Here is a 25,775-nt window from a genome sequence, read left to right on the forward strand (position 1 = left end):
CCAGTCCAGCTTGGGAAAGTTCTCATTTATGCCAGTGTGCAGTTTTTGTTGCCCTCCTTCCCCGCTCCCATCTGCTCCCTCCCGCTCCAATGGCCGAGGCTCCGTCTGTCCAGCGGCAGGACGCTGTGAGTCCATATGTTGTCCCTCGGCAGGGCTGTCACCTCTCCTGCTGCCTCCCACAGCCAAACTTGGCAGGGGAGGGAAGAGAAGCTGGAGTGGGGAAGGGGCCCGCAGGCATTTCACAGCAGTAACAGAATAAATCTAATTTATAGACATAGCAAAATGCAGCTAAAGCGGGAGTTGAAATAAATGCAAAGCACGCTGAGGTCTCAAGTTATCGGCACTGTAACATTTCTCCTGACTATCTCTGTTTTCCTGCCTGGGTTTGTCTTTGTAGCTTCCTCCCAGACAACTGGACCTTTGCTCTGAAGTGAAAATGAAAGCTGGGGGAAAAAAAAAAATACCAGGAAATGAATTCTTCAGATCTCCTTTGTGATGCATCAGCCCCATCTGCCAGCTCCCTGTGACAGGGAACGGAGCATGGCTGGGTGGCAGGTGGAGAGACAGGCTTTAAAAAAAGGGAAATAAAGTAAAATAAAAGGCACAACTATCCCTGCAGCTGGGAAGTGAGGCTGGGCTGCTGGGGGGGCTCTGCCAAGGCACAGAGCTCCAGGTGAGACTGGGAAGACAGGGTTGGAAGAGCCTTCGCTCATGGAGGTGTGAGGACAGGGAGATTTGTCTTCCCATTCCCTGGCTTGTCAAGGTAATGGGAACAAGCGGGTGGGAGATGTTCAGAGGCAGCTTGAACTAATTAGGAGAGAGTGTAGAGGAGAGACAGTGTGATGGAGGGGGGGAAAGGCGGGGGGAAGGAAAATGCTGTGTACTGCTGAGCACCGCCCTGAGGTAGAGATGATGAAAGGGACCAAAGCAAAGAGTGATGGAGCAGCCAGCCTGGGGCTGGATGGAGCATCTCCAGTTTTGGGGCTGCCAGAGGGGGCTGGGTGTTCCAGGAGAGCTCACAGAAACATGGGGTGCCCCAGTCAGCAGCAGTGGGTTTTCTGAACTCTGCTGCAGCCCTTTCCCAGCATCAGAGTGAACCTGTCTCCAAAGCAGCATCTCATTTCCAGCAGACCTCAGGGTTGTGGTTGTGTTTTCCCAGCCTTGTCAGTCACCTCTCCTTCAAGACTTGCTCCTGGAGCTGGGAATGTGATTCTGAAGGGAGCATCATTGCCTCCTCTGGCCAGATCGCCTCTCCCTTTGCAAGAAGTGGCAGCTTTTTGAGCCTAATTTAGCAGTCTTTAATCTGAGTTATTCCAAACCACACTTGCCACTTCCTTCATGCATTCCCGCAGGATGATGGGCTGATTTCACAGAACGAAAAGCCTTAAGCAAATCTTGTCACACAAGAAAATTGATTTTTCAAAACTGACTTTTACAAGATTACTGGTGGTTTTTTTCCCCTCATCTTTCTTCTATATCGTTCCCTTCCAGTCTCACGAGGTGGCTTCAGATCTAAGGAAATTAGAGATGCTGTGACTAAATTGAAAATGTAAAAATGGGGAGAAAGAGGGGGAAAAAAGACAGCCAGCACCTCCTCTGCTGCTGCCTCTGAAGGATACGGCAGTGTGTGCTTGTGGAGGAGCAGAGCTGTCTCCTTGACCTCTCCCACTGCCACAACACCGACACCACGTCACAACAGAGTCTGACCAAGGAATGTGCCAACACCTCACAGGCAACATCCCCTGATGGGCATTCCTTGGTGATCCCAAGCTAGATCACAGGGTTTTTTCGTTCTCTTCCTCAATCTGTACATATTATTTTATCTTTTGGAATTAAAAAAACAGTTTCCCCCTGCCGCTCGGTTCAGAGACATCTCAATGTGTTTTGTTAAAAAAAAGAAGACAGAGGAAGAGTTGCCTTGAAGTTGTTTCAGACAGCTTAAAATATGCTAAGCTTTTGTGTTTCTGCCACATAAATAATGAATCCTCTTACAGCTTCTGAGTCAGGAAAGACGTTGATTTAAGAGGCCTTCAGCTCTGTTTGAGGCTTTTCTGCCAGAAGGGGAAAAATGTGACCGGGGACGAGCAGGGCATGAAGGATGAAGCAGAGTGTGCAAGGAGAATGTGGGATAGGGACAGAGGTGGCACCCACCACAGTCCTGTAGGAGCTGCTCTAAGGGATTTCACTCCTTGATTCCCCCTTTGCTCTCCAGTGCAGATTTTGGGTGCTAGAGGTGTGTTTAAATGGAGGACAAATCTGTGAGTATCTACATCTGTCACTGTCTCTGCCCCAGTAAAACAGTGGGGATTTGGTGACTGCAGCAGCACCAGTTGTTCACTTGACTCATTCCCCAGCTGCCACCTTTGGAGACCTCTCTGCCAAAAGAATGGTTGGGAGAGCTGCAAAATGTAGGCCAGCAGGCATGGCAGGAGAATGGGAAAATCCAGGGGTGCTGGTGTCCCACCACAAACCCAGTGGGTCCCACCTGCCCTCCAGGACCACATGTCCTGGTGATTTCCCGTGACTGGACACTGGCAGCCAGAGGGCTCATCCTGCCATGTATCAGCAGCTGGAATGTGGATCCAGTGCTGAGCTGGAGCTGGGAAGTCAGGCTGGGTTCACCAGGAAACAGCAAATCGAGAAGCAAGGGACAAGCAGGGAGAGAGTTTGGGGAGCTTTTCCTCCCCAAACCTGGGTGACAGTGCTGAGGACATGCTGTGCACCCTGAGCATCCTCTCCACCTGGCATGGAGTTATCTTGACATAACTGTTTGGGGTACACAGCACCCACCCTTGCACACCCCATCCCAGAGAGACCCCAAAGACATTCTGGTCTCATCCAGCATGAGGCTGGGGAGTAATCCTGTTCACATCAGGTCTCAGATACCCTTGGCTTTCTGTTCCACTCCAGAAGCTGCTGGTAAATATTAAAGCAAAGAGGATGTTGTCTCTGGATTAGAAGGTTGTTTATAAAGCATCAACCAGCATTATTGCTCAGCTCCACTTAATTACTGAAGTGAGTAGTGAAGAACTTCATGGTTGTTACGTTTGGAGATGTCTTTTTTTTTTTTTTTTTTTTTTTTAAATGCCATTTCATGCTGTTTTATACAGAAGTGAGCAGATAATCTCAGAGCTCTTTGGGTCAGTCTGTTGGTTGTACCAAGACACAGCCACATCAGGTTGTTTCCCCGTGACATGGCTGAGAAGGGTGGATTTGTGCCAGGGTGTCAAGGACATTCCAGAGGCTTGGGAGAGAAGAAGGACTTGACCACAATTTTGGGCATGGATGGATGACTGGATGGCTGGATGGATGGATGAACTGATGGATGGCTGAGGGAGCTGGGGTTGTTTCAGCTGGCGAAAAGGAGGCTCAGGAGAGATGTCATTGCTCTCTACAGCTGCCTGAATGGAGGCTGTAGTGAGGTGGGGGTTGGTTTCTTGTCTCAAGTAACAAGTAATAGAATAAGAACAAACAGCCTCATGTTGTACCAGCACAGGTTTATATTGGATGTTAGGAACAATTTCTTCCCCAAAAAGGCTGAACAGCCCTGGCACAGTCTGCCCAGGGCAGAGGTGGAGTCCCCATCCCTGGAGGGATTTTGAAGGTGTGTGGCTGTAGCACTTGGGGACATGGGTCACAGTGGTGGCCTTGGCAGTGCCAGCTAACACCTGGACTCAATGATCTTGGAGGTCTTTTCCAAACTGAGCAATTCTGTGATTCCATGGATCAATTTGACACTGAAAAGATGAACAGATCTTTTGGTGGACTCTTAACTTTACTCCACTCCCCTGTGAGCTGCCTGTGTGTTTGCATTACCGCAAGGGAACGCGCTTCAGATATTTATTATTCCTCCTCATGACTTGCCAGATCCTCAAGCTGCTCACACTCTAGCCAGCAGAAGTCCAAGTTCCTTACACAGAAATTCCTGCCCTTGGCATCTTCTGTGAGGAGATTCCCACAAAATGAGGGCTCAGCCCATCTCACCCAGGGTGACTCTGTTGATAATCCTAAAGTGAACCTGATATCCTGTTGATAATCCTAAAGTGAACCTGATATCCTGTTGATAATCCTAATGTGAACCATCTGATCTAGACACAGTTGAGCCCTGAATAATTAACTGTTCTGGCAGGGCAGGCCAGGGAACCTGCCAGAGAAGGAGCTGTGCCTCACACCAGCCTGAGGACATGCCAGGAGTCAGACAGAGCACACGGAACAAGCCTGAGTCATGGGATGGGAACAGCGGCTGCCATGGGCAATGAGGGCTTTAGGGACACTGCTGGGGCTGGAAAGTCAGACAGAACTGCTCAGGTTGGTGGGCACCATTTTTGGTGGCCCAGAGCATTGCCTGGGCTGTTTGACATGTCCAAGGTTGGCCACCGTCCTTGAAGAGTTAATATAAACTTGGCCTGAGGTCTGTCTCCTCTTGCTATGACAGCAGATCCTCTCATGCTACAGAGATCAAACCACAAAGCCCTTGAAAATATCCCAAACTCAGGACCAGGTCAAAGCCTCAGAGAAACTTTAGGAGCCAACCAAGAAAAAGAAAATCCTTGAAGAAGACCCAGACACCCAGCAGCTCTCTGTTGTGCAGAAAGGCACAAGCCATTGCTGCCTGCTGTGCCAGTCATTTCTGCCCTGAAATGTGTGGATCTGGCAGCTCCAGTGATCTGGAACACGAGGTCCCAGCCCAGCACCAAGATCCCCAAGCAGCAGCTCTGCTGATGAAGACCTGTGAGTTTCTGTCCCCATTCACCATTGCCTTTTTCCTGCCAGTCTCAAAGAAATTGTACATTGAGGTGTAAAGCTGCAAAGGCCTCAAGCACGGGTGGAAAATAAGAACTGGGATAGAGGCAAAGGCAAGTTTGAGCAGCTTCACAGCACTAAGATTCACTTTGCACTGAGGAGGAGGATAAACACAGCAGAGAATTAGCTCTTCAACATGCCAGCATCCATAAATCTGGCTAAAGACATTCTGCTACGGGGGTGGAGTGGGGTAGGAAGACCCCAGAAAGGACTAATCCTGTTAAACGATTTGAGAAAACACAAACCACGTGATGAAATTGGATTACCCAAAATAATAGTTAAGCTATTAGTCATGTCTATTGTGTGGCGGGGTAAGTCAAGATGATGTAGGCAGGAAAAATGAAATGCAGAATCACTGTCAAAGGGGTAAAAAACTCCCCAAGGAGAGGTGACATCTCCAAGCTCATCCAGGACTGGGGGGTGACTCACATCCCCAGTATTTCCCCAGGATAAGCAGTTTTGGCAGCTGGCTGTCATAGTCTGAATGGTTTTAAACTTTCTCCACATACATTAAAATGAGGAATTTAATGTATGTGGAAAAATTAACTTGGGGAGAAAAATTACAATTTTCATATGATTTTATGATTCTGAGGCCAAAGATTCTTAAATCTAAAGCTCCCTCCTTAGAGGGGAAATGAGTTATTGCGAAAGAGGGTGAATTTGTGACAGGGGAGGGGCAGGAAAACATCCATAGTGGCAAGAGAAGTGCCAAACAGGGATTAATGGGGACAGGTTTGGTGCCCAGCCCCATCATGTGATGGGGTGGAGGAGGAGGGGGGATTTTAAGCAGCGGGATTAAAACAGCACAACATCTAAAGTGTCTGCATTTTGTTTTGATCTGTCACAAAAGCAGCTCGATTTTCAGAAGGAATCACCCAGTCCATGAAGTTGGATGCTCTCCCTTTGAAACAGTGACAGCTTTTCCAGCAGGGCCACTCTGGTTTCCTTCAGGACCAGGGTCCTTCGCAGCCCCTGGTGCAGGGAAGGAGCCAGGGGGACACGGTGGGATGAGCTTTGGCCAACCCCTCCCCGCTGCTAAATCCAGTGATCCTGCTGGCTCTGCTCCACTCTGCACCTGCTGGGCTGCAGATGCACTGGGCAGGTTTTATTCTCCAGCATCCCCTGGCCGTGGGGTCTCGGTGTCTCCAGAGCTCTGTGCAGCTCCAGCTGCAGTGCTGGGTCCATTGATTATCTGCACGGCTCATCAGCCCTCTCCAGCTATTCCCCACGCTTGATCAGTCAAGTCATTGACAAGTTAACAGCTTTGTTTACTTCTCCCTCTCGCTTCTGCAGCCAATTTGTTCCCATCCCTGTGCGAAGAGAAAGATTGTTTTGATTGGTTTCTCTCCAAAAATGAACCATGGTGGGTGCATGGAGTGGTGGCATGGTTTTAATTCTGTCATCTGGGAGAGAGAAACCTTCTCACCCCACTTCTTTCAGGTTTCTGTGCCTTGGGCAGCGCAGACCTGACCCCAGGGTGTCCCTGATAATCTCTCCTCCACTACCCCAATGCCCTTCTCAGAGCTGAACTCTCAATGAACATCTTCAAGGGTGATTTGGGGCCCCTCATGGATTTTTGCCACCCACGGGACCTGCTGATGGTGAGGAGGAGATGCAAAACCCAGGCACTGCCCTTGAAGCCTGCAGCTGATGAGCAATCAGGCTCATCCCAGCCTCCTGGCTTGGCAGGAGTGGGAGCACTGGAGCCGAGATGAGATGGCAAATCAAGCCAAAATTTTCCTCTGCAATGAGGTGTTATTATTATCATCAAAATCCCAGAGTGTTTAAAAACAATCCAACCCCAGTAGCAGCAACTGGTGCATCGTGGTGAGCGCAATCAGACACCAAACAGGTCCTTGTCAGGGGTAGAAGTCTGAAATTTGGGAAAAGGTTGCAATCTTTCTCCTTGTTTATTTGTTTGTTTTTTTTTTTTAAAAGAGGGAAAAAAATAGGCAGGAGGAGATAAGCAAAGTTGATATCTCTGCATCTGAGCATTTCCACCATTAGAACTCAAGGCTGGCTTCACGATGAAGCCAAGATCCCTAAATTGGGATAGAGAGGTTTGGGAAGAGGTCATCACCACGGCAGCTGTGTGTGCATGGAGGTTTGTCAGGATGGGAGCTGGAGGCTTGGAAGCCTTTCCTTGAGTACAGGGTACACAATACACAAGCAAATTCCTTTCCATGTGCTTTCTTCCCCTGTAGTCAGCACAGGTGAGGCCACATCTCAAATCCTGTGGCCAGTTTTGGCCACTCACTACAAAAAAAAAAAGACATTGAGGTGCTGGAGCACATCCAGAGAAGGGAATGGAGCTGGGAAGGGGCTGGAGCACCAGGAGAAGCTGAAGGAGCTGGAAAGGGGCTCAGCCTGGAGCAAAGGAGGCTCAGGGGGCCCTTCTGGCTCTGCACAACTCCCTGACAGGAGAGGACAGCTGGGGGGGTCAGGCTCTGCTCCCAGGGAACAGGGACAGGAGGAGAGGAAATGGCCTCAAGTTGCCCTAGGTCAGGTTTAGATTGAATATTAGGGAAATTTTTTCATGGAAAGGTTGTCAGGCCTTGGCACAGGCTGCCCAGGGCAGTGGTGGTGTCACCATCCCTGGAGGTGTTAAAAGCTCCTGTGGTTGGGGTGTTTAGGGACAAGGTGTAACCTTGGCACTGCTGGGTTAACAGTTGGAGTGATGATCTCAGAGTCCTTTCCGACCTGAACAATTCCCTGGCTCGGTGATTCCACACCCCAGCCCCCGTGCTCAAGGGCCAGCCAAGCCTCAGGCAGAATTCCCAAGGCTCTTTCCTCCTGAGCTCCATGAAAGCCAGGCTGGAAGGGGCAGCCCTGCAATTGAGATGGTGGAGAGCGTAGCCAGGGCTGATAAATGAACCCACAGCAGAGGGGGAGGCGGAGGAACCGTGCAAGGCCCACACATCTTCATTAGGGAGGGAGCAGGAGGGAGAGGAGGAATAACCCCATAGATCAGCATTATGAAAATTTACCCATAATAAAGAAATAATTTGTGCGATGCATCACGCCGGAGCCGTGCGGGGGGTACCGTGACACCGCTCGGGCTGGGAACCTCACTCCATCATTTCTCACAAGGCTGTCACTAGCAGGAGCCATCCATTGTCCCTGTCCCCTCTGGACCTCCAAAGGATGCCAGAATGTCATCATCAAAGCACCATCTCCTCCCCTTGGAGGACACCAAGGGGCCTCAGGGCATTTGGGGTGGTGCTCACGGCATCCCGCTGGGGACTTCTCTCCTTTGAGGGTGAGAGGAGGGGACTGTCACATCACACACTAGGAACTGAAGGTACTGCTGGCAATAAAGCCACAAAACCCATTCTCTGAGCAATTTGTAGCAATTAATAGCCATTCCCAGGAATGAAATGTTAATTAATTCTTTCCCTGAGCCATGCATTTATTTAAGGTATTTGTGGGTGTTCTTGGTACTTTTATTAAGCAATTAAAATGCGTCCAAGAAAATATTTATCCATTTTAAGTAATTCTTAGTAAACACGATTTATATGGCAAGCAACCACTTTATTTTGCATTGTTAATTAAAACTGACGACACACTCCACTTCCCCGGGTTATTCGCCACCAGAGCAGCCACGCTGCCAGGAGTGCTCGTTCAGAGCTGCTGGCAGCTCCAAAATCCTCCCTGGAACCTGCAGGGTGGATTTGTGCAGTGCTTGATGGAGCATTTCAGAGTCCAGAGAGCTCCAGCAGCCCCATGTTAACCCCCAGGGGTTCCTGTGCTGCTGGAAGGAGTTGTGGCCTGATGAAGACCTTTCTAAAGAAGATTTTGTAGAGTTCTCCAGCTTTCCCAGGGCTGGAAGTCACTGGTCTGTTCCCACATGGGTGTTGAAGGATTACAAGCCCTTGTATGGCAGACAGGGAGGTGTTCATTCAGGTGAGCGTGAGCTTGGATGAAGCCAAAACAAAGCCCCAGAATTGTTTAGGAGCTGACAAATCCCAAACTTGTCCTCTCTTATTTGCTTGTATGTACTCTTAGCTGGGAAGCAATCAATGGAGTCAGAAAAATGCTATTTCCCTGAAGAATGTCTCCTTAGAAAAGTTTCTCCCTCCCTCTTCAGTGTTAAAAGGACCCACTGCAGGTATTCTATTTTTTGTTCATTCTTTAATCACCAGCTTTTCAGTGCTGACTGTAAAAACCCCTTTGAAACTTGGATCAAAATATCTCTTTCCTGGTTGAAATTTGTTTTCTTCCATCACCCGAGCAAATTCAATTTGCAGAAGATACTGAATTGGGAGGCACCTGGTGCTGCCTCCAGAGAGGCCAGAGGGAAACAAAAAGCACATTAGAAATATGGGAAAGGAAAAAACAGAATGAAACTCAGCCCACAGGGGAAGAAATGCCCATCTGGGGACACAGACTGAGCTGGTGCTTGCTGAGGAGAAAGGAAGATGAGAAAATGTGAACATCTCTGCCCTGGAGCCAGGCTGGGAGAGCTGGGGGTGCTCACCTGGAGAGGAGAAGGCTCCAGGGAGAGCTCAGAGCCCCCACCAGGACCTAAAGGGGCTCCAGGAGAGCTGGAGAGGGACTGGGGACAAGGGATGGAGGGACAGGACACAGGGAATGGCTCCCAGTGCCAGAGGGCAGGGATAGATGGGATATTGGGAAAAATTCTCCTCTGTGAGGGTGGGCAGGCCCTGGCACAGGTTGTCCAGAGAAGCTGTAGCTGCCCCTGGATCCCTGGAAGTGTCCAAGGTGAGGTTGGACAGGGCTTGGAGCAGCCTGGGACAGTGGAAAGTGCCACTGCCAATGGGACAAGATGAGTTTTAAGGTCACTTCCAGCCCAAACCCTTCTGGGATTACGGCTCTGTGATCTGCACTGGTCATAGGACGTGGAATGGTGGGAGCAGGGGTGAGTTCAGAGCTGCTGCCTGTCAGTGCTAGAGCGCAGGAAATGACCCCACTGTCACCCTGTGGGGACAACCCAGGGGCACTGGGATGGGTCCCACAGCAACCCCTCTGCCTGTGCTACCCCCCAGCCTGGAGAGCCCAAGGGAGTCCCAGAAACAGGTGCTGTGGGCAGGATCCCCCCAGACAGACCCTCACCCCTCTCCTGGCTCAGAGGAGCCCCCCTGCCCCTGCAGCCCCTGCACTGGAGTCTGGCCAAGGGTGAAATCAGAGCAGTGACAGGCGAGCTAGAGGCCAAGTCAAACAGGGAGAGACGAAAGCAGGTACAGTTATACAGCCTGGAAAAGACCCTGGGTGGTGCATTTGCAATCTATAAATACCTTCAAGGGAACAACATAAATGAAAGAGCCCCTGGTCTCCTGCAGGACGGGAGTGCTGGCTGGGAGCCAGGCTTGCTGCAGTACGGCCACGGAGACAGGAGGAAGAAATCACAGAGAGCCACAGCAGTGGAGGTGTGGATGGGGCTGCAGGAGCATCCTCCCATCTTCTCTGCTCCATTTTATCCAGGTTCTGTTTATAAATAACAACTGAGTGGTTAATAGGTGAGCAAGGCACATGATGGGCTTGTTAAAACCCTCAGTAAGTTGCCTTCTGGCTGTCCACGAGCCCATCATGGGAAGCTTTCAAGAGGGTTATCAGCTTCCATTATTAAAAACCAATTTGACATTATAAAAGATCTATACTGCTCATTCAGCCACATTGATTTAGCCATGTTAAGCCTTGGAAAACTGGAGAGAGAACCTTGATCTCTGCTGAAGCAGGAAAAATTGGTGTTTGTGACACTTCTCCGCACTCAGGAAATCCAGTTTTGCAGCAGCGATGGGGTTTGAACAAATCCATAAAGCACCGTGCCACGGTTGTTGGGGGTGTTTTCCCAGGCAGCTGCGATGTCAAACAGCTCTTGGAAACCTTGTTCTCTGTTTTGCAACATCCAGAAGGATCCCAGCTGAAGTCAGCCCAGCTCAAACCCACCTCCAGACACTTCTCCAACTGGTTCCAATTCCCAGTGCTCTCTGGGAATGTTGGGAGGATGAGCTGCAGGCAGGTGCAAGGACATGACCCAGTCACTTTTATTCTCATCTTGAAGCCTCCTTCTTGTCCTTTGCACAGCAGGGAGGGTGGACTTGTCCAAAATAACCCAGGAAGTGCCTGGCACAAGAGAAGTTCTGGATTGTCCCAAAGGTTTGGTGCCACAGCCTGTCCCACTGACTGCTGAAAAAATTGGTTTCATGTGCCTGATGCCTCCCTTGAGCACCTGAGGCACAGAATGAGACCCTCCAGAAGCTGGAAAACTGCTCATGGCTGAGAATATCTACAGGGACAACATTGTAAAAGGATCTTAATGGAGCAGAAATATTCCTGACAAAGGGCAAGGGGCATTTCCCCATTCACCAGCTGGAGCTTCCTTCCTTCCTTCCTTCCTTCCTTCCTTCCTTCCTTCCTTCCTTCCTTCCTTCCTTCCTTCCTTCCTTCCTTCCTTCCTTCCTTCCTTCCTTCCTTCCTTCCTTCCTTCCTTCCTTCCTTCCTTCCTTCCTTCCTTCCTTCCTTCCTTCCTCCCTTCCTCCCTTCCTCCCTTCCTCCCTCCCTTCCTCCCTCCCTTCCTCCCTTCCTTCCCTCCTCCTTTCCTCCCTCCTATACAAATTCAGGCTTTTTGGAGCAGCAAACCAAGCAGGAGATATCAGGAGCTCATCTCCATGCCACAGGCTGTGCCAATCTTTGGGCACGAGGTTCCAGAGCTGTGGCAGATGCCCCTGTCCCTCCCCTGGTCCATCCCCAGGGATGCAGCCCTGGCTGATGTCTCCCGCAGCGGGCACAGCGTTGCCGTGGCTGGGAGGCAGAAGGGCAGGCGGATCCAGGGGGAGGAAGGGAAGCAGGATGCTGAGCTCAGCATTGCAGCCTAACCCCGAACAAGCCGCTTGGCTTGGGCTGCGATTCCCTCCGGGAGGGGAAAGGCGTCACCAAAGCATCACTGACCATTCAGACCTTCGGAGCAGCACCTGGAAGGCTCCGTTTGTGAGGAACCTCCCTCATTAACACGAGCGCAGCCCTAGGAATAAAACCGGCATCTCCTGATTAATTATTGGAGGGGGAGGCGGGGGAGGGAAGCTGAAGTGGCCAGGCAGCATCTGTTAGAAGTGTGAAGATAAAAGGAAGGCCAGGGCAGGTCAGGGCATCCCAAGCACTTCCATCCAGCCGGGAACACCTGTCAGAGCGCTGTGCCATCACTGGCAGGAGGCACGGAGGTTCTCAGTGCCAGGTGCTCGGGGAATTGGCTCTGGCAGCGCTCAGGGTATTCTCCAGCCTGCCATGGAGCAATTCCGCTCTGTCTCCAGCCCTGCTGAGACACGTCAGTGCCTATGGACCTTCAGCTGGAGCTCCCTGCGACTCCACTTGTCCTTGGCTGCCTTTGGGGCAGCACTGAAGCAGTGGGGAACCACGGCAGAGTGACAGGAACAAGCAGAGAGAAGCAGGAGACTGCTGGGAGGAGCAGGAGCAGATGCTGCCTGCCTTGAAGGGGACAGCTTTCCCCAGAGCCCCGCAGGGACCCCAGCAGCCTCTGCCGCTCCTTCCTCTCTCCAGAGCCCAGCTCCCAGTGCCTGCATCTTCCCCAACCCATCCAGCACAACCACCAGGGCAGCCCCGAAACAACAAGGCAGAGACTCCTCAGGGAAACCCTCTTCCCTCCAATTTACCTGTCAGTTGTTTGGGGAGGATTATTACGTGTTTTTTTTTCCCCCAGGCTTTTTTTTTCCCCTTCCCTGAAGAGTGGCTGGAGTTTCACACTGCCTGACAGCATCTCCCGCCTCTCCCAGCCGTTCCCGAGTGGCAGGTTGCCAGATGGTGCCCCATTAGGTCACATTTGCTCATTGTTTGGCAAACAGGGCTTAATTCAAGTGCTGAGTTGACAGCTTGTTCTCCAAGACAATTTGCAAGTTGCAGTGTTGCAAATGCCAGCTTGGCTTTTCGGGAAATGTTATTTCAGCTGCCTTAAAGGGATAAAGTTCTCATTGACTGGGTGGGGGAAAAAAAAATAAAAATAAAAAAAGAAGAAAAGTGTCAAAGTGAGGGGCAGCAGAAAGTGTTTTAGTGGTTTTGCCAAACCACCACAGATGTGGAAGGACCAGCAGTGTTGTTGGAAAGCATTCAGGAAGGGATTGTCACTCCCCATCAAGTAGAGACCCTCCATGTCCCATTCCTCCCATCACTGAGGTCCTTCACAATCCTAAAGAATGAGGTGCATTCCCAGTGAAACAGGGTATAGAATTTTGGTTTCTTTTGGAAAGTTTTCTGTGGGGTTACACATACACATCTCTCTGATGGCTCCTCTCCAAAACCTGTGGCTGTAGTCCCTAAATCCCTGGGGAAGGGGACAATGCTGAGGACAAATTCATGTCCCTTCTGAAGTCAGGGACATTCTGAGCGTGCTGCCCCCAGCACTGTGACAGCTACATGTGGAGATGGCAGGAGACACAAAACAGCACCACAACGATGCTCTGTTTCCTTCCACAGGTGGGCCAAAAAAGGCCAGGTTATAAAGGAAGCCTCTGGTGACTTCTACGAAACCATCGTGGACCACACGTTCTTCTTTGAGCCCGTCTCCTGCGAGGTCACCAATGCCCTGGGCAGCACAAACATCAGCAGGACCGTGGATGTTTACTGTGAGTAACCTGTTGGCTTGAGCTTGGCTTCCAGGCTCAGCAGAGCTGCTGAAGGGAAGCAGACACAGCTCAGTCTGACTTGCCCAGGGTGGCAGGACTTGCTGGGCTCTCCTCTCACACTTTGTAAATGCTCCTGTGGTTGGATCTGTGATTTCCTTGTGAGCTCATGGGGTGGTCACTGGGGAGCTGGTCCCTCTGGAGCTGCAGCAGGCACTTGCCTGACGCTTTTCTTTATTTGGGGCCCATCAAGATCTACCACTGCTCCCTCTGAGCTGTTTGGTTCGAGGGTTTCTGGCTGGCAGAGCCCATCACTGGCAGTAACTCCAGTTTCCTCTGCACAGTTGGGCCCAGGATGGCGACAGAACCTCAGTCCCTCCTGGTTGACCTGGGCTCGGACGCCGTGTTCAACTGTGCCTGGACTGGGAACCCCTCTCTCACCATCGTCTGGATGAAGCGAGGCTCAGGCGTGGTAAGAACCTCTGTGGGGCAGGGGGCACGTCCAGGGTGCTGCAGGATGCTTCCCATGGAGCCTGTGTGGTCTGGGAGCTCCTGGCTGGGTGAATGCTGGCTCCTCCAAATGCAAAGGGGTCCTGAGAGTGGGGGAATTTATTTCCATGATGATGGACAGAAGGGTTGAACCAGAGCATCACTTAACACCTCACTGATGGGGAACAGCTCTGCAATTCACCTGCACGTGGTTCCTTCTGGGATGGTCTGATGTGGGATGGTCCTTTCTGGGATGGTTCTTTCTGGGACAGACCTTCCTGGGATGGTCCTTCCTGGGATGGTTCTTTCTGGGATAGACCTTCATGGGATGGTTCTTTCTGGGATAGACCTTCATGGGATGGTCCTTTCTGGGATGGTCCTTTCTGCCCCCCAGGCCTGGGATCTCACATCCCTGTATGTTCACCCCAGCACTCCCTGCTGTCGACTGGAGCCTGCCCCAGGGCAGAGCTTGGATCTGTCCCAGCAGATTTCTCCACATCTCTTTTGCACTGAAAATCGTAAGGAGCTTTGCCAATCGTAATCGTGGCTCAGTCAGCCCTGGGAGGCAGGAGATGCTCTGATCCCTCTTTACAGACAGGAGGGCTGAGCAAAGCCACAGGAAAACGCTAAAGAGAAAGCTGAGATGTAAAACTCATTCAGAAGCACACACAGGTTTGGGTTTGAAAAGCCCAAGCTGCTTCACCTGGGCAGATCTGTGGGTGAGGAAACGCTGCTGTTCCAGCTCAAGGCTGGAATTGGAGAGCTGGGCCCCCATGGAGGGGCTGAGTCCTCTCCTCCTCTGGGGACACTGAGGCATCAACTGCTGGGGTGTTTTTTCCAAAAATAATGATCTTGGTGAAGGCCATCTCCTGGGAAGAAATTATAGCCTTGGGAGAGCTGATGGTTTGAATCAGCAAAGGAATCCCAGTGGGTCAATAATTCGTGGGTGGTTTCCCATCCCACAGCTGCCACGGCTGTTTCTCTGGGTTATCACACACAGACAGTTGTTCCACTGTCTCAAGGTGGCTGTAGGAGCTGGGAAAAGGGCTGCCTCACCCTCCTGCTCCAGCCCCAGACCCCCATCAGGGCTTGCCTTTGTTATCCAGCAGTGCCCAGGCACAGCCACCTTCTCCCTTTTTATCTGCCTCTCCCCAGCTGAGTTCCATCACGTTGGAACTTCTTGGAGCAGAATGAAGGGGATGATTCTGCCCTTCCACTGCTTCCTCATGAGACCCCATCTGCAGTGCTATGCCCAGCTCTGGGGCCCCCAACTTCAGAAGGAGCTGGAGCTGCTGGAACAAGTCCAGACGAGGCCACGGAGTTGCTCCAGGGCTGGAGCTCCTCTGCTCTGGAGCCAGGCTGGGAGAGCTGGGGGAGTTCAGCCTGGAGAGGAGAAGGCTCCAGGGAGAACTTAGAGGCCCTTCCAAGGCCTAAAGGGGCTCCAGGAGAGCTGGAGAGGGACTGGGGACAAGAGTTTGAAGTGACAGGACAAGGGGAAAGGCTTCCCAGTGCCAGAGGGCAGAGTTAGGTGAGATATTAGGCAGAAATTCTTCTCTATGCAGCCCTGGCACAGGGTACCCAGAGCAGCTGTGGCTGCCCCTGGATCCCTGGAAGTGCCCAAGACCAGGTTGCACGGGGCTTGGAGCAACCTGGGATAGGGGAAGGTGTCCCTGCCCATGGCAGAGGGTTGGAATGAGACATGTCTGAGGTGTTCAAGATCCCTTCTAAGCCAAACAGTTCCATGATTCTGTGATCTCAGGACAGAGAGCCTCCAGCTGGTGTAACCCAGCAGAGATGGTTATGCTGGTCACCAGAGCCACCTCCATCTGCCCAGAGGGATGCTGGCAGAGGATGGTGCTTTGTAAAGCCATCGGCACCCAGCCATCCCAGTGGGACCTGGGACCACAGCTGCTTCTTCGCCAGCCCCTCTGTTCTCAGAGCCTGTTGAAGTCCCTCAAGATTGCCTTCTTTTCTCCTTTTTTCACAAAAAGGAAGCAAGTCAGAGACCAAAGAGAGGTTGAGGCCAAGTAAACACAGGTGTTTTTATGGCTAACTCTGCAATCAATGCTAACACAGTGGGTTTAAAGGGATCTGACCCTCTGTGCCTCTGCCTCGTGCCAGGTTAGGGCTGAGACCCCCACCTTGCTACAGAGAGACCCAGCTCCACATCCAACCACTGCATCAGCCCTGATTCCCAGAGCTGTGGGAGCAGCAACCAGCAGAGCCAGAGGCTCACCCAGCAGTGTGTGCTGAGGAGGAGGAGGAGAGATGATGTGCTATGACCTGAGGAGCCCTGGGGGAGAAAACCAAGAGCAACTGGAGGAGCTCGCTCCCAGTCACCGCTCCAGAAACCACGCTCTGTTTGAGATCTGCCATGGTTATTTTCAAACCCAGCAGTGCCAAGATGCTGCAGACAGCCTCAGCCAGATCCCTCAGCTTCTGTGCTTTTCCAGGTTTAATAAAGCTGCTTGTTGCACAGCAGGGCAGGGGAGCAACAGAGCTGAGACACCGACAGCCAGTCCATAGCAGGCGGCTAACCAAAGCCAGCTGAGATTTCCCTGGCTATCCAGACCTGTTCCAAAGTGTCTGCCACCTCCCCCATCACTTCTGGGCTTAAAATCCCTGAGTCAATCCCAGCAGCCTCCCCTGTGCCTGTGAACGTGGAGGTGCAAGTGTAGAGTGTGTTTCCCTCTGAGGTTTTTCTGCCTGTGTCACTGCAGCCACCAAAATTTTTCTCTTATATCTTGAACTTCTTGCAAAACTGGAGTTTATAAAAATTCATGAATAGGAACAGGATTTCTAATTCCACCCCAAAAAAACCTGTGGTGTTTCTTTATTCTTTGGTCAACAGCAGTAAGCTGTTTCCATGCAATGCCAGACTTTGGGCACTTCCACTTGGCTTTCCCAAGGATGCTCAGGAGCCGGTGACACAGCTCCTGTAACTCAGGTAATTTGTTTTGTCCATAACTTCTCATGGCCCACCTGAAAGCCTCCCTCCTCTCTTTCAGGTCCTGAGCAATGAGAACAAGCTGATTCTGAAGTCAGTCCGCCAGGAGGACGCCGGGAAATACGTGTGTCGAGCCGTGGTGCCGCGGGTGGGCGCGGGGGAGCGGGAGGTGACGCTCACCGTCAACGGTACCTCCTGCTTCCCTTCCTCCAGTCATTCCCTCCTGCTTCCCTTCCATCATTCCCTCCTGCTTCCCTTCCTCCAGTCATTCCCTCCTGCTTCCCTTCCTCCAGTCATTCCCTCCTGCTTCCCTTCCACCATTCCCTCCTGCTTCCCTTCCACCATTCCCTCCTGCTTCCCTTCCATCATTCCCTCCTGCTTCCCTTCCTCCAGTCATTCCCTCCTGCTTCCCTTCCACCATTCCCTCCTGCTTCCCTTCCTCCAGTCATTCCCTCCTGCTTCCCTTCCATCATTCCCTCCTGCTTCCCTTCCTCCAGTCATTCCCTCCTGCTTCCCTTCCATCATTCCCTCCTGCTTCCCTTCCACCATTCCCTCCTGCTTCCCTTCCACCATTCCCTCCTGCTTCCCTTCCATCATTCCCTCCTGCTTCCCTTCCACCATTCCCTCCTGCTTCCCTTCCACCATTCCCTCCTGCTTCCCTTCCATCATTCCCTCCTGCTTCCCTTCCACCATTCCCTCCTGCTTCCCTTCCATCATTCCCTCCTGCTTCCCTTCCTCCAGTCATTCCCTCCTGCTTCCCTTCCACCATTCCCTCCTGCTTCCCTTCCACCATTCCCTCCTGCTTCCCTTCCTCCAGTCATTCCCTCCTGCTTTCCTTCCATCATTCCCTCCTGCTTCCCTTCCTCCAGTCATTCCCTCCTGCTTCCCTTCCTCCAGTCCCTCCTGCTTCCCTTCCACCATTCCCTCCTGCTTCCCTTCCATCATTCCCTCCTGCTTCCCTTCCTCCAGTCATTCCCTCCTGCTTTCCTTCCATCATTCCCTCCTGCTTCCCTTCCTCCAGTCATTCCCTCCTGCTTCCCTTCTGCAATTCCCTCCTGCTTCCCTTCCACCATTCCCTCCTGCTTCCCTTCCACCATTCCCTCCTGCTTCCCTTCCACCATTCCCTCCTGCTTCCCTTCCACCATTCCCTCCTGCTTCCCTTCCACCATTCCCTCCTGCTTCCCTTCCACCATTCCCTCCTGCTTCCCTTCCTCCAGTCATTCCCTCCTGCTTCCCTTCCTCCAGTCATTCCCTCCTGCTTCCCTTCCATCATTCCCTCCTGCTTCCCTTCCACCATTCCCTCCTGCTTCCCTTCCACCATTCCCTCCTGCTTCCCTTCCACCATTCCCTCCTGCTTCCCTTCCATCATTCCCTCCTGCTTCCCTTCCACCATTCCCTCCTGCTTCCCTTCCATCATTCCCTCCTGCTTCCCTTCCACCATTCCCTCCTGCTTCCCTTCCTCCAGTCATTCCCTCCTGCTTCCCTTCCATCATTCCCTCCTGCTTCCCTTCCTCCAGTCATTCCCTCCTGCTTCCCTTCCATCATTCCCTCCTGCTTCCCTTCCGCCAGTCATTCCCTCCTGCTTCCCTTCCATCATTCCATCCTGCTTCCCTTCCATCATTCCATCCTGCTTCCCTTCCACCATTCCCTCCTGCTTCCCTACCCCCATTCCCCTCCTGCCTTGATCCTGTTGCTCTGACAGCTCTTGTTCCCAAATTATCCCCTCAGACACTTCCTTTCGGAGCAAACCCCACCCCCAGTTGGATCAGGGATCCAGGCAATTGGAGTAGAGTGGATTTTGCATTATTTTGCCTGGAAATGCACAAGTTAAAGCAAAAAAAAAAAAAAAAATCAACATTTGCTCAGTCCCACACAGTTCCTTATTATCAACAGGGGTTTGTTGAGTAGTTGGGAGCTGGCAGCTTTAAATCTTTCATAGATTAATCTTGCAAAACCCTCACAAGGTCAGAGAGTGCTGTTGTCTCTATTGTACACCTGGAGAGCTGGGAATTGAGTCTGGATCCAAGACCAGGAGCCTAATCACTCTCTCCAGTCCATATGAGGATACCTGTGGGGATATTGTGAACATTCCTGCCAGGATTGCTGTCAGGATTCCCTGCTCAGGGCTCATCCAGCACTGTGTCAGGATGTGCCCTGGGCTCACACCCAGAGCTCTGGAGTTTAATGATGCCCTGGCCAGGACCTCGCAGCAGCTGGTAACAAATTTCAGCGTAAATACGGCAGGGAAAGAGGCAGGCAGGCTGCAAATGGTGTAAGCAGAGGATGAATTTTGCATTGTCTCTCACCTGCATGACAAACTGGCAGGTTTCACTCCCCACTCACTGTCACAAGAGAAGAAAATAAGCAGGAGGCAGCTCAGGCAAGCACTGATTTCAAACACAGATAATGCAGACGGTGGATGCCCCGGTTCCCTGGAAACATTCAAGGACAGGCTGGACAGGGCCCTGAGCAACCTGATCTAGCTGAAGATGTCCCTGTCATGGCAAGGGGGTAGGATTGGATGACTTAAAGGTCACTTCCCACCCAAACTCTTCCACATTTCTATAATCCTAGAAAAGGAAGCCAAGGGCAACTCAGCAGGGACTGAAAACCAACCACTCACTCGACTTGGGCTCAGATCCTCGGCGCCTTCAGTCTCCTTCCCCAGCAGCTGCTGGGTTTTAATTACAATTAAATGAGCTTATGGAAAACAAAGCAACAAATTAGCACAAGGAACATGCTCCTTCCCTGACACCTACCAGGCACAGGGATGCCCTGAGAGCAGAGCAGAGCTCCCCACAGGATTGGACATTTGCAGCACTGACTAGAAAAGTTTCTCTCCAGCAACTTTTTTTTCCCCCAGCTTATGCCTGGGGAAACTGCTGGGGAGCAAATGAAATCCATGCTTGGGGTTCAGTGCTCAGCCCTGAGCATCTCCCAGGAGCTGACTGCCTGCACATCCTGTCTCACGATGCTGCCAGGGGCTCGGTGCACCCAAAGGTGACAGTGCTGGGACATGTCACAGAAGGTGTTGGACCAAGGGACAATCCCACACCTCCAGGCCAGGATGGTCTCCTGGCCCTCCAAGTGAGGAGAACTGAGCCCCTGAGCAGCGTCCCCACATCCCACATCCACCAGGAACTGGGATTGGAAGCCTGTCCTGCAGTGGGAGCAGCGTTCCAGCTCCAGACCATGGCGCAGTGTGTCTAATCCAACTAATGAATTCTGTTCTGATGTAATTCAAGGGGGAAGTTGAATGCCTCATATTTGGAAGTGATTTTAAATTCAGAGGGTGATACAATTGTCTTGGTATTACCAGATGCCTCCCTCTGCCACAAAAAAAATCAGGCATTGGGAAGTTGTGTTCTGGGCTGGCTGCACTGCCCCTGATCTGGGCACGTGGACTTTTGGGGGCTGATCCATCCCTCTGAGCACAGAGATCCCAGCTGAGGGATCACCTGATCCACTCTGAGCCTGCGGTCCCACCAGCCCATCCACTCCCAAAATCGTCCAAAATCATGATGTTGGGGTGGGAGAGCATCCTCCTGCCCTTCCCACCCAGACTCAGCAGACAGGGCTGTGGTTGCAGAGCAGCCCAATCCCGTGCCAGAGCCAAGGCCACCAGCCTGCAAGGAAGCAGATAGGATTCAGAGTCTGGTGAGTGGGAAGGAGGATTATGCAAAGCAGCAGCATTTGGCAGGGCCAGAGTAGCAGAGGCTCGAGGGAAGGGAGGAACCTGGTGCCATCATAAATCAGCAGCAGCTGGATTTACAGCCAAACCTCTCGATGCTCTTGACTGCACCCAGCCTGGTTGCAGCTCCCACCCCAGCAAAGCCCCCCAAGGTCACCTTCAGAGGCAGATCACCAGCAGCAGTCCCATCTGTCACTGCACCATCCCTGCCTGGCAGGGGCTGCTGAGCAGGAACCACCACCCCGTCCACCCTGTTCAAGAGAAGTTTCTTGGAAGGGCTGGACAACTCCAGGTGACTAATTCAGGATGTAATTTGCCTGGGATTCACCCCAACAAGGAAGTCAGGCATGCTGGAGAGCTGGGAGCAGGGCAGGGGCTGACCTGGCACCCTGCTTGGTCAGGAGCACACTGTGGTGTCAGGAAGGGCTCCAGGCCAGGCTGGAACAACCTGCTCTGGTGGGAGGTGTCTCTGCCCATGGTAGGGGATTTGGAATGAGTTGGGTTTTAAATTCTTTTCCAACCCAGATCATTCTCTGATGTTTCTGTGCAATGCCAGGCAGAACCAGCCAGCTCAGGACTTCTGCAGGAAGCAAGGAGTTAAAAAATACTGCCAAATAATTTTGAGTGCTTCGGAGAAAGGTTCAGATGGACTCGAGCAGACTGGAGAAGCCAGGGCCGTCCTATCCTTTCATTCCTGAAGGCTTCCACCTCAGACTTCTCTTTTGTGTGAGCCGCCAGGACCACACAAATAAATTGGCGCTGAGGTGCTAAAAATAACCTCCACCAATAGCTCCATCATTTATATCCATAGCAACATTGCTTAGAGCCTTTTCCCTGCCTGTGGGCTGTCTCACACTCGGTGCTGAATGCCAAGCTGGAGATTGGCAGCTTTCATAAGGAGCCAAAGCCTGGTGGAGAATCAAACTCCAGCCCTGAATGTGAAGAGGCTGCAACTTCGTGCTATTATTTCTGGGCATGTTCATCTCACAAATAGTCTTTAGTCATCCACTATTATCATGATGATAAGCCTTCGACTTGGAGCTCCTGAAGCAATAATAAAAGCCAAAGCCATTGGCATTTGTGCCATTTAAAATCCACTCACCCTGGGGAAAATGATCCTTTTAATGATTATTAAGCCATTTTTCTCTAGCGTCACCCAGTCTTGGAGCACTTCCAGAATTTATAAGTAACACACAACCATCAAAATGGAAAGGAGATGGTTCTTTTTATTACTGTTTAGGCCTGGTCTGCAGATCCCATCACTGCTCTTGCCTCTGCTGGCTTTGGAATCATCAGGTGAGCAGGAGCATCAGTGACCACGGGAGGCTCCTCAGGCAAAGCAAGGAGTCACTTCCACTGAGACCCTTCGGAAAGCCGGGCTTTCAGCGATGGATAAATGAGAACTCACACCTTGGGATCATGCCTAGAACAACATCCTGAGCATTTAGAGAGGAAAACACAACAAAGTGTCTTTTTTTTTCTCGCCTTCTTCCATCAAAAAGGGCAGAACAGTTTCCACTACCGTGCTGCTATGCCCATTACAGCAAAACAAGTCCTGACCTTCACGCCCAGCTCCTGCTATTCCTGATGTTGATGGCGGCTCCCTTCCAGTAGTAATTTCCTGAGCTGCCAGAACCGTGGTCACTGGTCAGTGAATTGTGCTTCAATGAGCTTGTTTTCCATCCATCTCCCCTTGGAACAGTGTAAGGAAGCAGGGACAGGGCTGTGCCTCAGTGGGGAGTGTGCAAGTTTGGTGCAGGAAGGGGTTATGGGACAGCTCCAAAAGGCAGCTGTATGTACGAATGCCCGAGAGTGAGGGATTTAGCATTTTGGTATATTTTTGTGCATTCTTGAAATTTATAAATGTGTGATTTAGATGAGAATCAGGGAGGAATACCCAGGCAAATCTTTCTTCACACTTTACCCCAAATCCCTGAGACATTTTTTTTGAAGGAACACGTCAGGTGCAGGGCAGGGAGGTGGGGAAAATGGGAAAAAATCCACAAGGCTGTATTAGATAAACCCAGTGATGTACTCCAAACCAGGCATGACAACACCCAAAGTTCCAGAGCTGGAGCAGGGGGAGCTCTGACAGCCCCTGCCACCGCTCTCTCCCTGCCCTGCAGCCCAGTTGTTGCTGTTTTCTTTTCTCCCAGCAGCAAGCCACTCATAGAAATGCAAATCTGCTTTAATTAAGGAGGTTAATAAACAGTAATTAGGATCCCAGCTCTTGTGCTGCTCCCCTGGGGACCAGGGCTGTTAGAAGAGGGAGGGACACACCGATCTCACCAGGCCCTGCTCTCCTCTCCCACCTCTTTTCTCCCAATCACAGGATGTTCACCAAGGCAGGACAAGGAATTTCCCATCCCAAGCCCATTCAGCTGGCGTTTGGCTCAGGAAGAGCCTGTCCTACCCTTTCTCCTAGGCCCCTTTCATGATCCACATGGCACAGGAGAACCCAGCTGATGAGTGTCAAGATTTTCCAGCAGAAACTACTCCACCACATCTTCTTTAAAGCCCTGGAGAGCAGTTAGTCTAATGGTTGTTTAATGAATCTGGGAAGGCACAGAAGAGGAACACCAGGTGGGAAGGGATCTTGCTTTCTTTCTGCAGCAAGCAGCCCCTCTCAGAGGCCAGGCTCACCAAGGAGATGGGGGCAGGATCCTTTACACCAGGGATGGGGGTACAGAGATGGGGGACCCTGCTGCATTGAGGGGGCTTTGCAAAAACCCAGCAGAGCCCAAAGCCTCCACTCAGTGTTCTCCATCACAAGAGGTGATGGGGCTGTTTCTCCATCTCTGCCCTTCAGAGATGGACCCCAGTATCCATCCAGGGCTCCCCTAGCGCTCCCCATCCCCACCAGCCCCATGGGGTGCCAGCAGCCTCTCCTGTCTCCACAGGGCCCCCCATTATCTCCAGCACCCAGACCCAGCACGCCCTGCACGGCCAGAAGGGGCAGATCAAGTGTTTCATCCGCAGCACTCCTCCGCCAGACAGAATTGTGAGTATCACCCTGGGGCACAGTGGGCACCTGGAACACCTCAGGGTGCCCCGGGCTCACCCCTCTCTCGCTTGGCAGGCCTGGTCCTGGAAGGAGAACGTCCTGGAATCCGGGACCTCCGGGCGCTACACGGTGGAGACGGTGAGCACGGATGAGGGGGTCATCTCCACACTGACCATCAGCAACATTGTGAGGGCTGATTTCCAAACCATCTACAACTGCACCGCCTGGAACAGCTTCGGCTCCGACACGGAGATCATCCGGCTCAAGGAGCAAGGTGGGCACTGCTGGGGGCTGCTGGGGGCTGCTGGGCAGCAGGAATTAGCACCTGGCTGGGCTGTGAGAGCGGGGAGGTGCTGAGAGAGGCAGGAGGTGCTCAGGAGAGCTCTTGGGATGCCAAAGAGGAAATTAGGAAGGACGGTGACAGGGCTCCAGCTGTGCTAGCTGTAGGATTGCATCCTCAGGGCGCATGATCTCAGTAAAGGGGCAGGAGCAGGGACAAGCCCTGTAAAGCCTCTGCTTGATAAGGTATTCCTGATTTTACCTGTCCTGCTAAAGTTGGAGGGCACGGGCTGATCCTGCCTCCTTTACTCCCTGTCCCACAGTACAAGGTGATGTCACTGCCCCAGGCTGAGGATCATTTATAGCCTTGGAGAAACAGGAGTGGCTGCTCCCGGCAGGCCCCACTGCTCTGTGGTGACAGGAGTGATGGGAGGAAGGTGTTTGAGCTGGTGGCAACTCTCCATCCTGGCCACCAGCATGTCCCACAGGGCTGGGCCCACACTCCCAGCAATTCCCAGGGGATGGCCAGGGAAATTCCAGTTCGGGGCTCTCCACAGCAGGGGAGGGAGATGGCTTGTGTGAGGAATGCTTAGCTCCTGGAGGAACTCCAGTTCTCCTCTATTTTATTAAATGCCAGGGCAGGCAGGTGGATTGTTCTCATTAAGCCATGATTTATAGGCAAGGCTGGCATCCAGATTAAATCAGAGCTAAATGAACCCCTTAAAATTAGCCTTGGGCTTCTTCCAATGCAAACAGAGCCAGTGGTTTTTCCAGGTCGTCTGCCAGTCAGCGGGAGCGCTCAGCGGCGAGCCTGGGTCCCAACGGAGGGTGGCTGGGCAGCCCAGCCAGATCCAAGCTCAGATCCAGGAGTCCCTGCTAGGCCAGCCAGGGGACAGCCCTGCCCAGGCCAGGGGACACCACAGGTGGCAGAGGGGACAGCCCTGCCCAGGCCAGGGGACACCACAGGTGGCAGAGGGTGCCCAGGCCAGGGGACACTGCAGGTGGCAGAGGGGACAGCCCTGCCCAGGCCAGGGGACGCCACAGGTGGCAGAGGGGACAGCCCTGCCCAGGCCAAGGGACACCTCAGGGTTACAGAGGGGACAGCCCTGCCCAGGCCAAGGGACACCACAGGTGGCAGAGGGTGCCCAGGCCAGGGGACACTGCAGGTGGCAGAGGGGACAGCCCTGCCCAGGCCAGGGGACACCTCAGGGTTACAGAGGGGACAGCCCTGCCCAGGCCAGGGGACACCACAGGTGGCAGAGGCCGTCCCCTTCATGGGGCCAGCCCTGGAGCAGAGCGGAGCAGAGGGCTGAGCGCTCAGCAAGGCTGTGGTGGGCACGTGGGCTGTGCAAGGCTGTGGACACTTGCTTTATTTTCAAACAGGTACGGAAATGAAATCAGGAGCTGGTATTCAAGCAGGTATGGAAATCATGAGCTGCCGGTGAATGTGAATTGTCCCCAGCCATTACCACACCTGAGGGCTGCTTTCCATAGGGCAGGAAGGGACTTAGGGAAGCTGCAGGGCAGTGACTGGGGCAGGACTGGGAAGCTGGAGTGGTCCAGTGCCCACCGTGCCACTGAAGCACTCTGGAAAGCAGCACTTTCTTTGCCCCAGCGCCCTAGTCACCAGGAGGGGAATGCTGTTACTCAGCCATGTTTAAAGTGTTGCAGAAGTCCCATAGAGCGCTACTTTGGGGCAAAAACACAAAGGGAAAGGTACATGTTTCCAGGGCCACTTGCAGACATCAGCTTGGTTCAGCATAGTGGGAGAGTGCTGGCCAGCATCAATTGGCACCAGAGCAGGTTTGGATGGATCTTGGGGTAGGTCTACAGGATGTGCTGCCCTTGTGGTTCCTCATCCTGTGCCCCAGAGCAGGATTCCTGGGGGAGCCAGCAATCTGCCCCATCCCTACAGGACCATTTACCATTCCCAACATTCTGTCACTGCCCCTTTACCCCAGCTCAGGAGAG

General features: G+C 52.4%; 1 protein-coding gene across 3 annotated transcripts in view; it reads left to right on the forward strand.

Annotated features, from left to right (window-relative positions):
* KIRREL3 (kirre like nephrin family adhesion molecule 3) overlaps nucleotides 1-25,775 on the forward strand; it is a 357,534-nt gene that overhangs the window by 317,520 nt on the left and 14,239 nt on the right. For 2 of the 3 annotated variants that reach the window (XM_058856947.1, XM_058856949.1), the window contains 6 exons: nucleotides 13,249-13,397; nucleotides 13,739-13,866; nucleotides 16,892-17,018; nucleotides 23,422-23,522; nucleotides 23,601-23,799; nucleotides 25,188-25,223. In XM_058856947.1, coding sequence (XP_058712930.1) covers nucleotides 13,249-13,397; nucleotides 13,739-13,866; nucleotides 16,892-17,018; nucleotides 23,422-23,522; nucleotides 23,601-23,799; nucleotides 25,188-25,223 — 740 coding nt within the window. The remainder of the gene's footprint in view (nucleotides 1-13,248; nucleotides 13,398-13,738; nucleotides 13,867-16,891; nucleotides 17,019-23,421; nucleotides 23,523-23,600; nucleotides 23,800-25,187; nucleotides 25,224-25,775) is intronic. The other variant, XM_058856948.1, reaches the window with a different exon arrangement.

This window comes from Poecile atricapillus, chromosome 25, assembly GCF_030490865.1.
Source record: "Poecile atricapillus isolate bPoeAtr1 chromosome 25, bPoeAtr1.hap1, whole genome shotgun sequence".
Lineage (NCBI taxonomy): Eukaryota > Metazoa > Chordata > Aves > Passeriformes > Paridae > Poecile > Poecile atricapillus.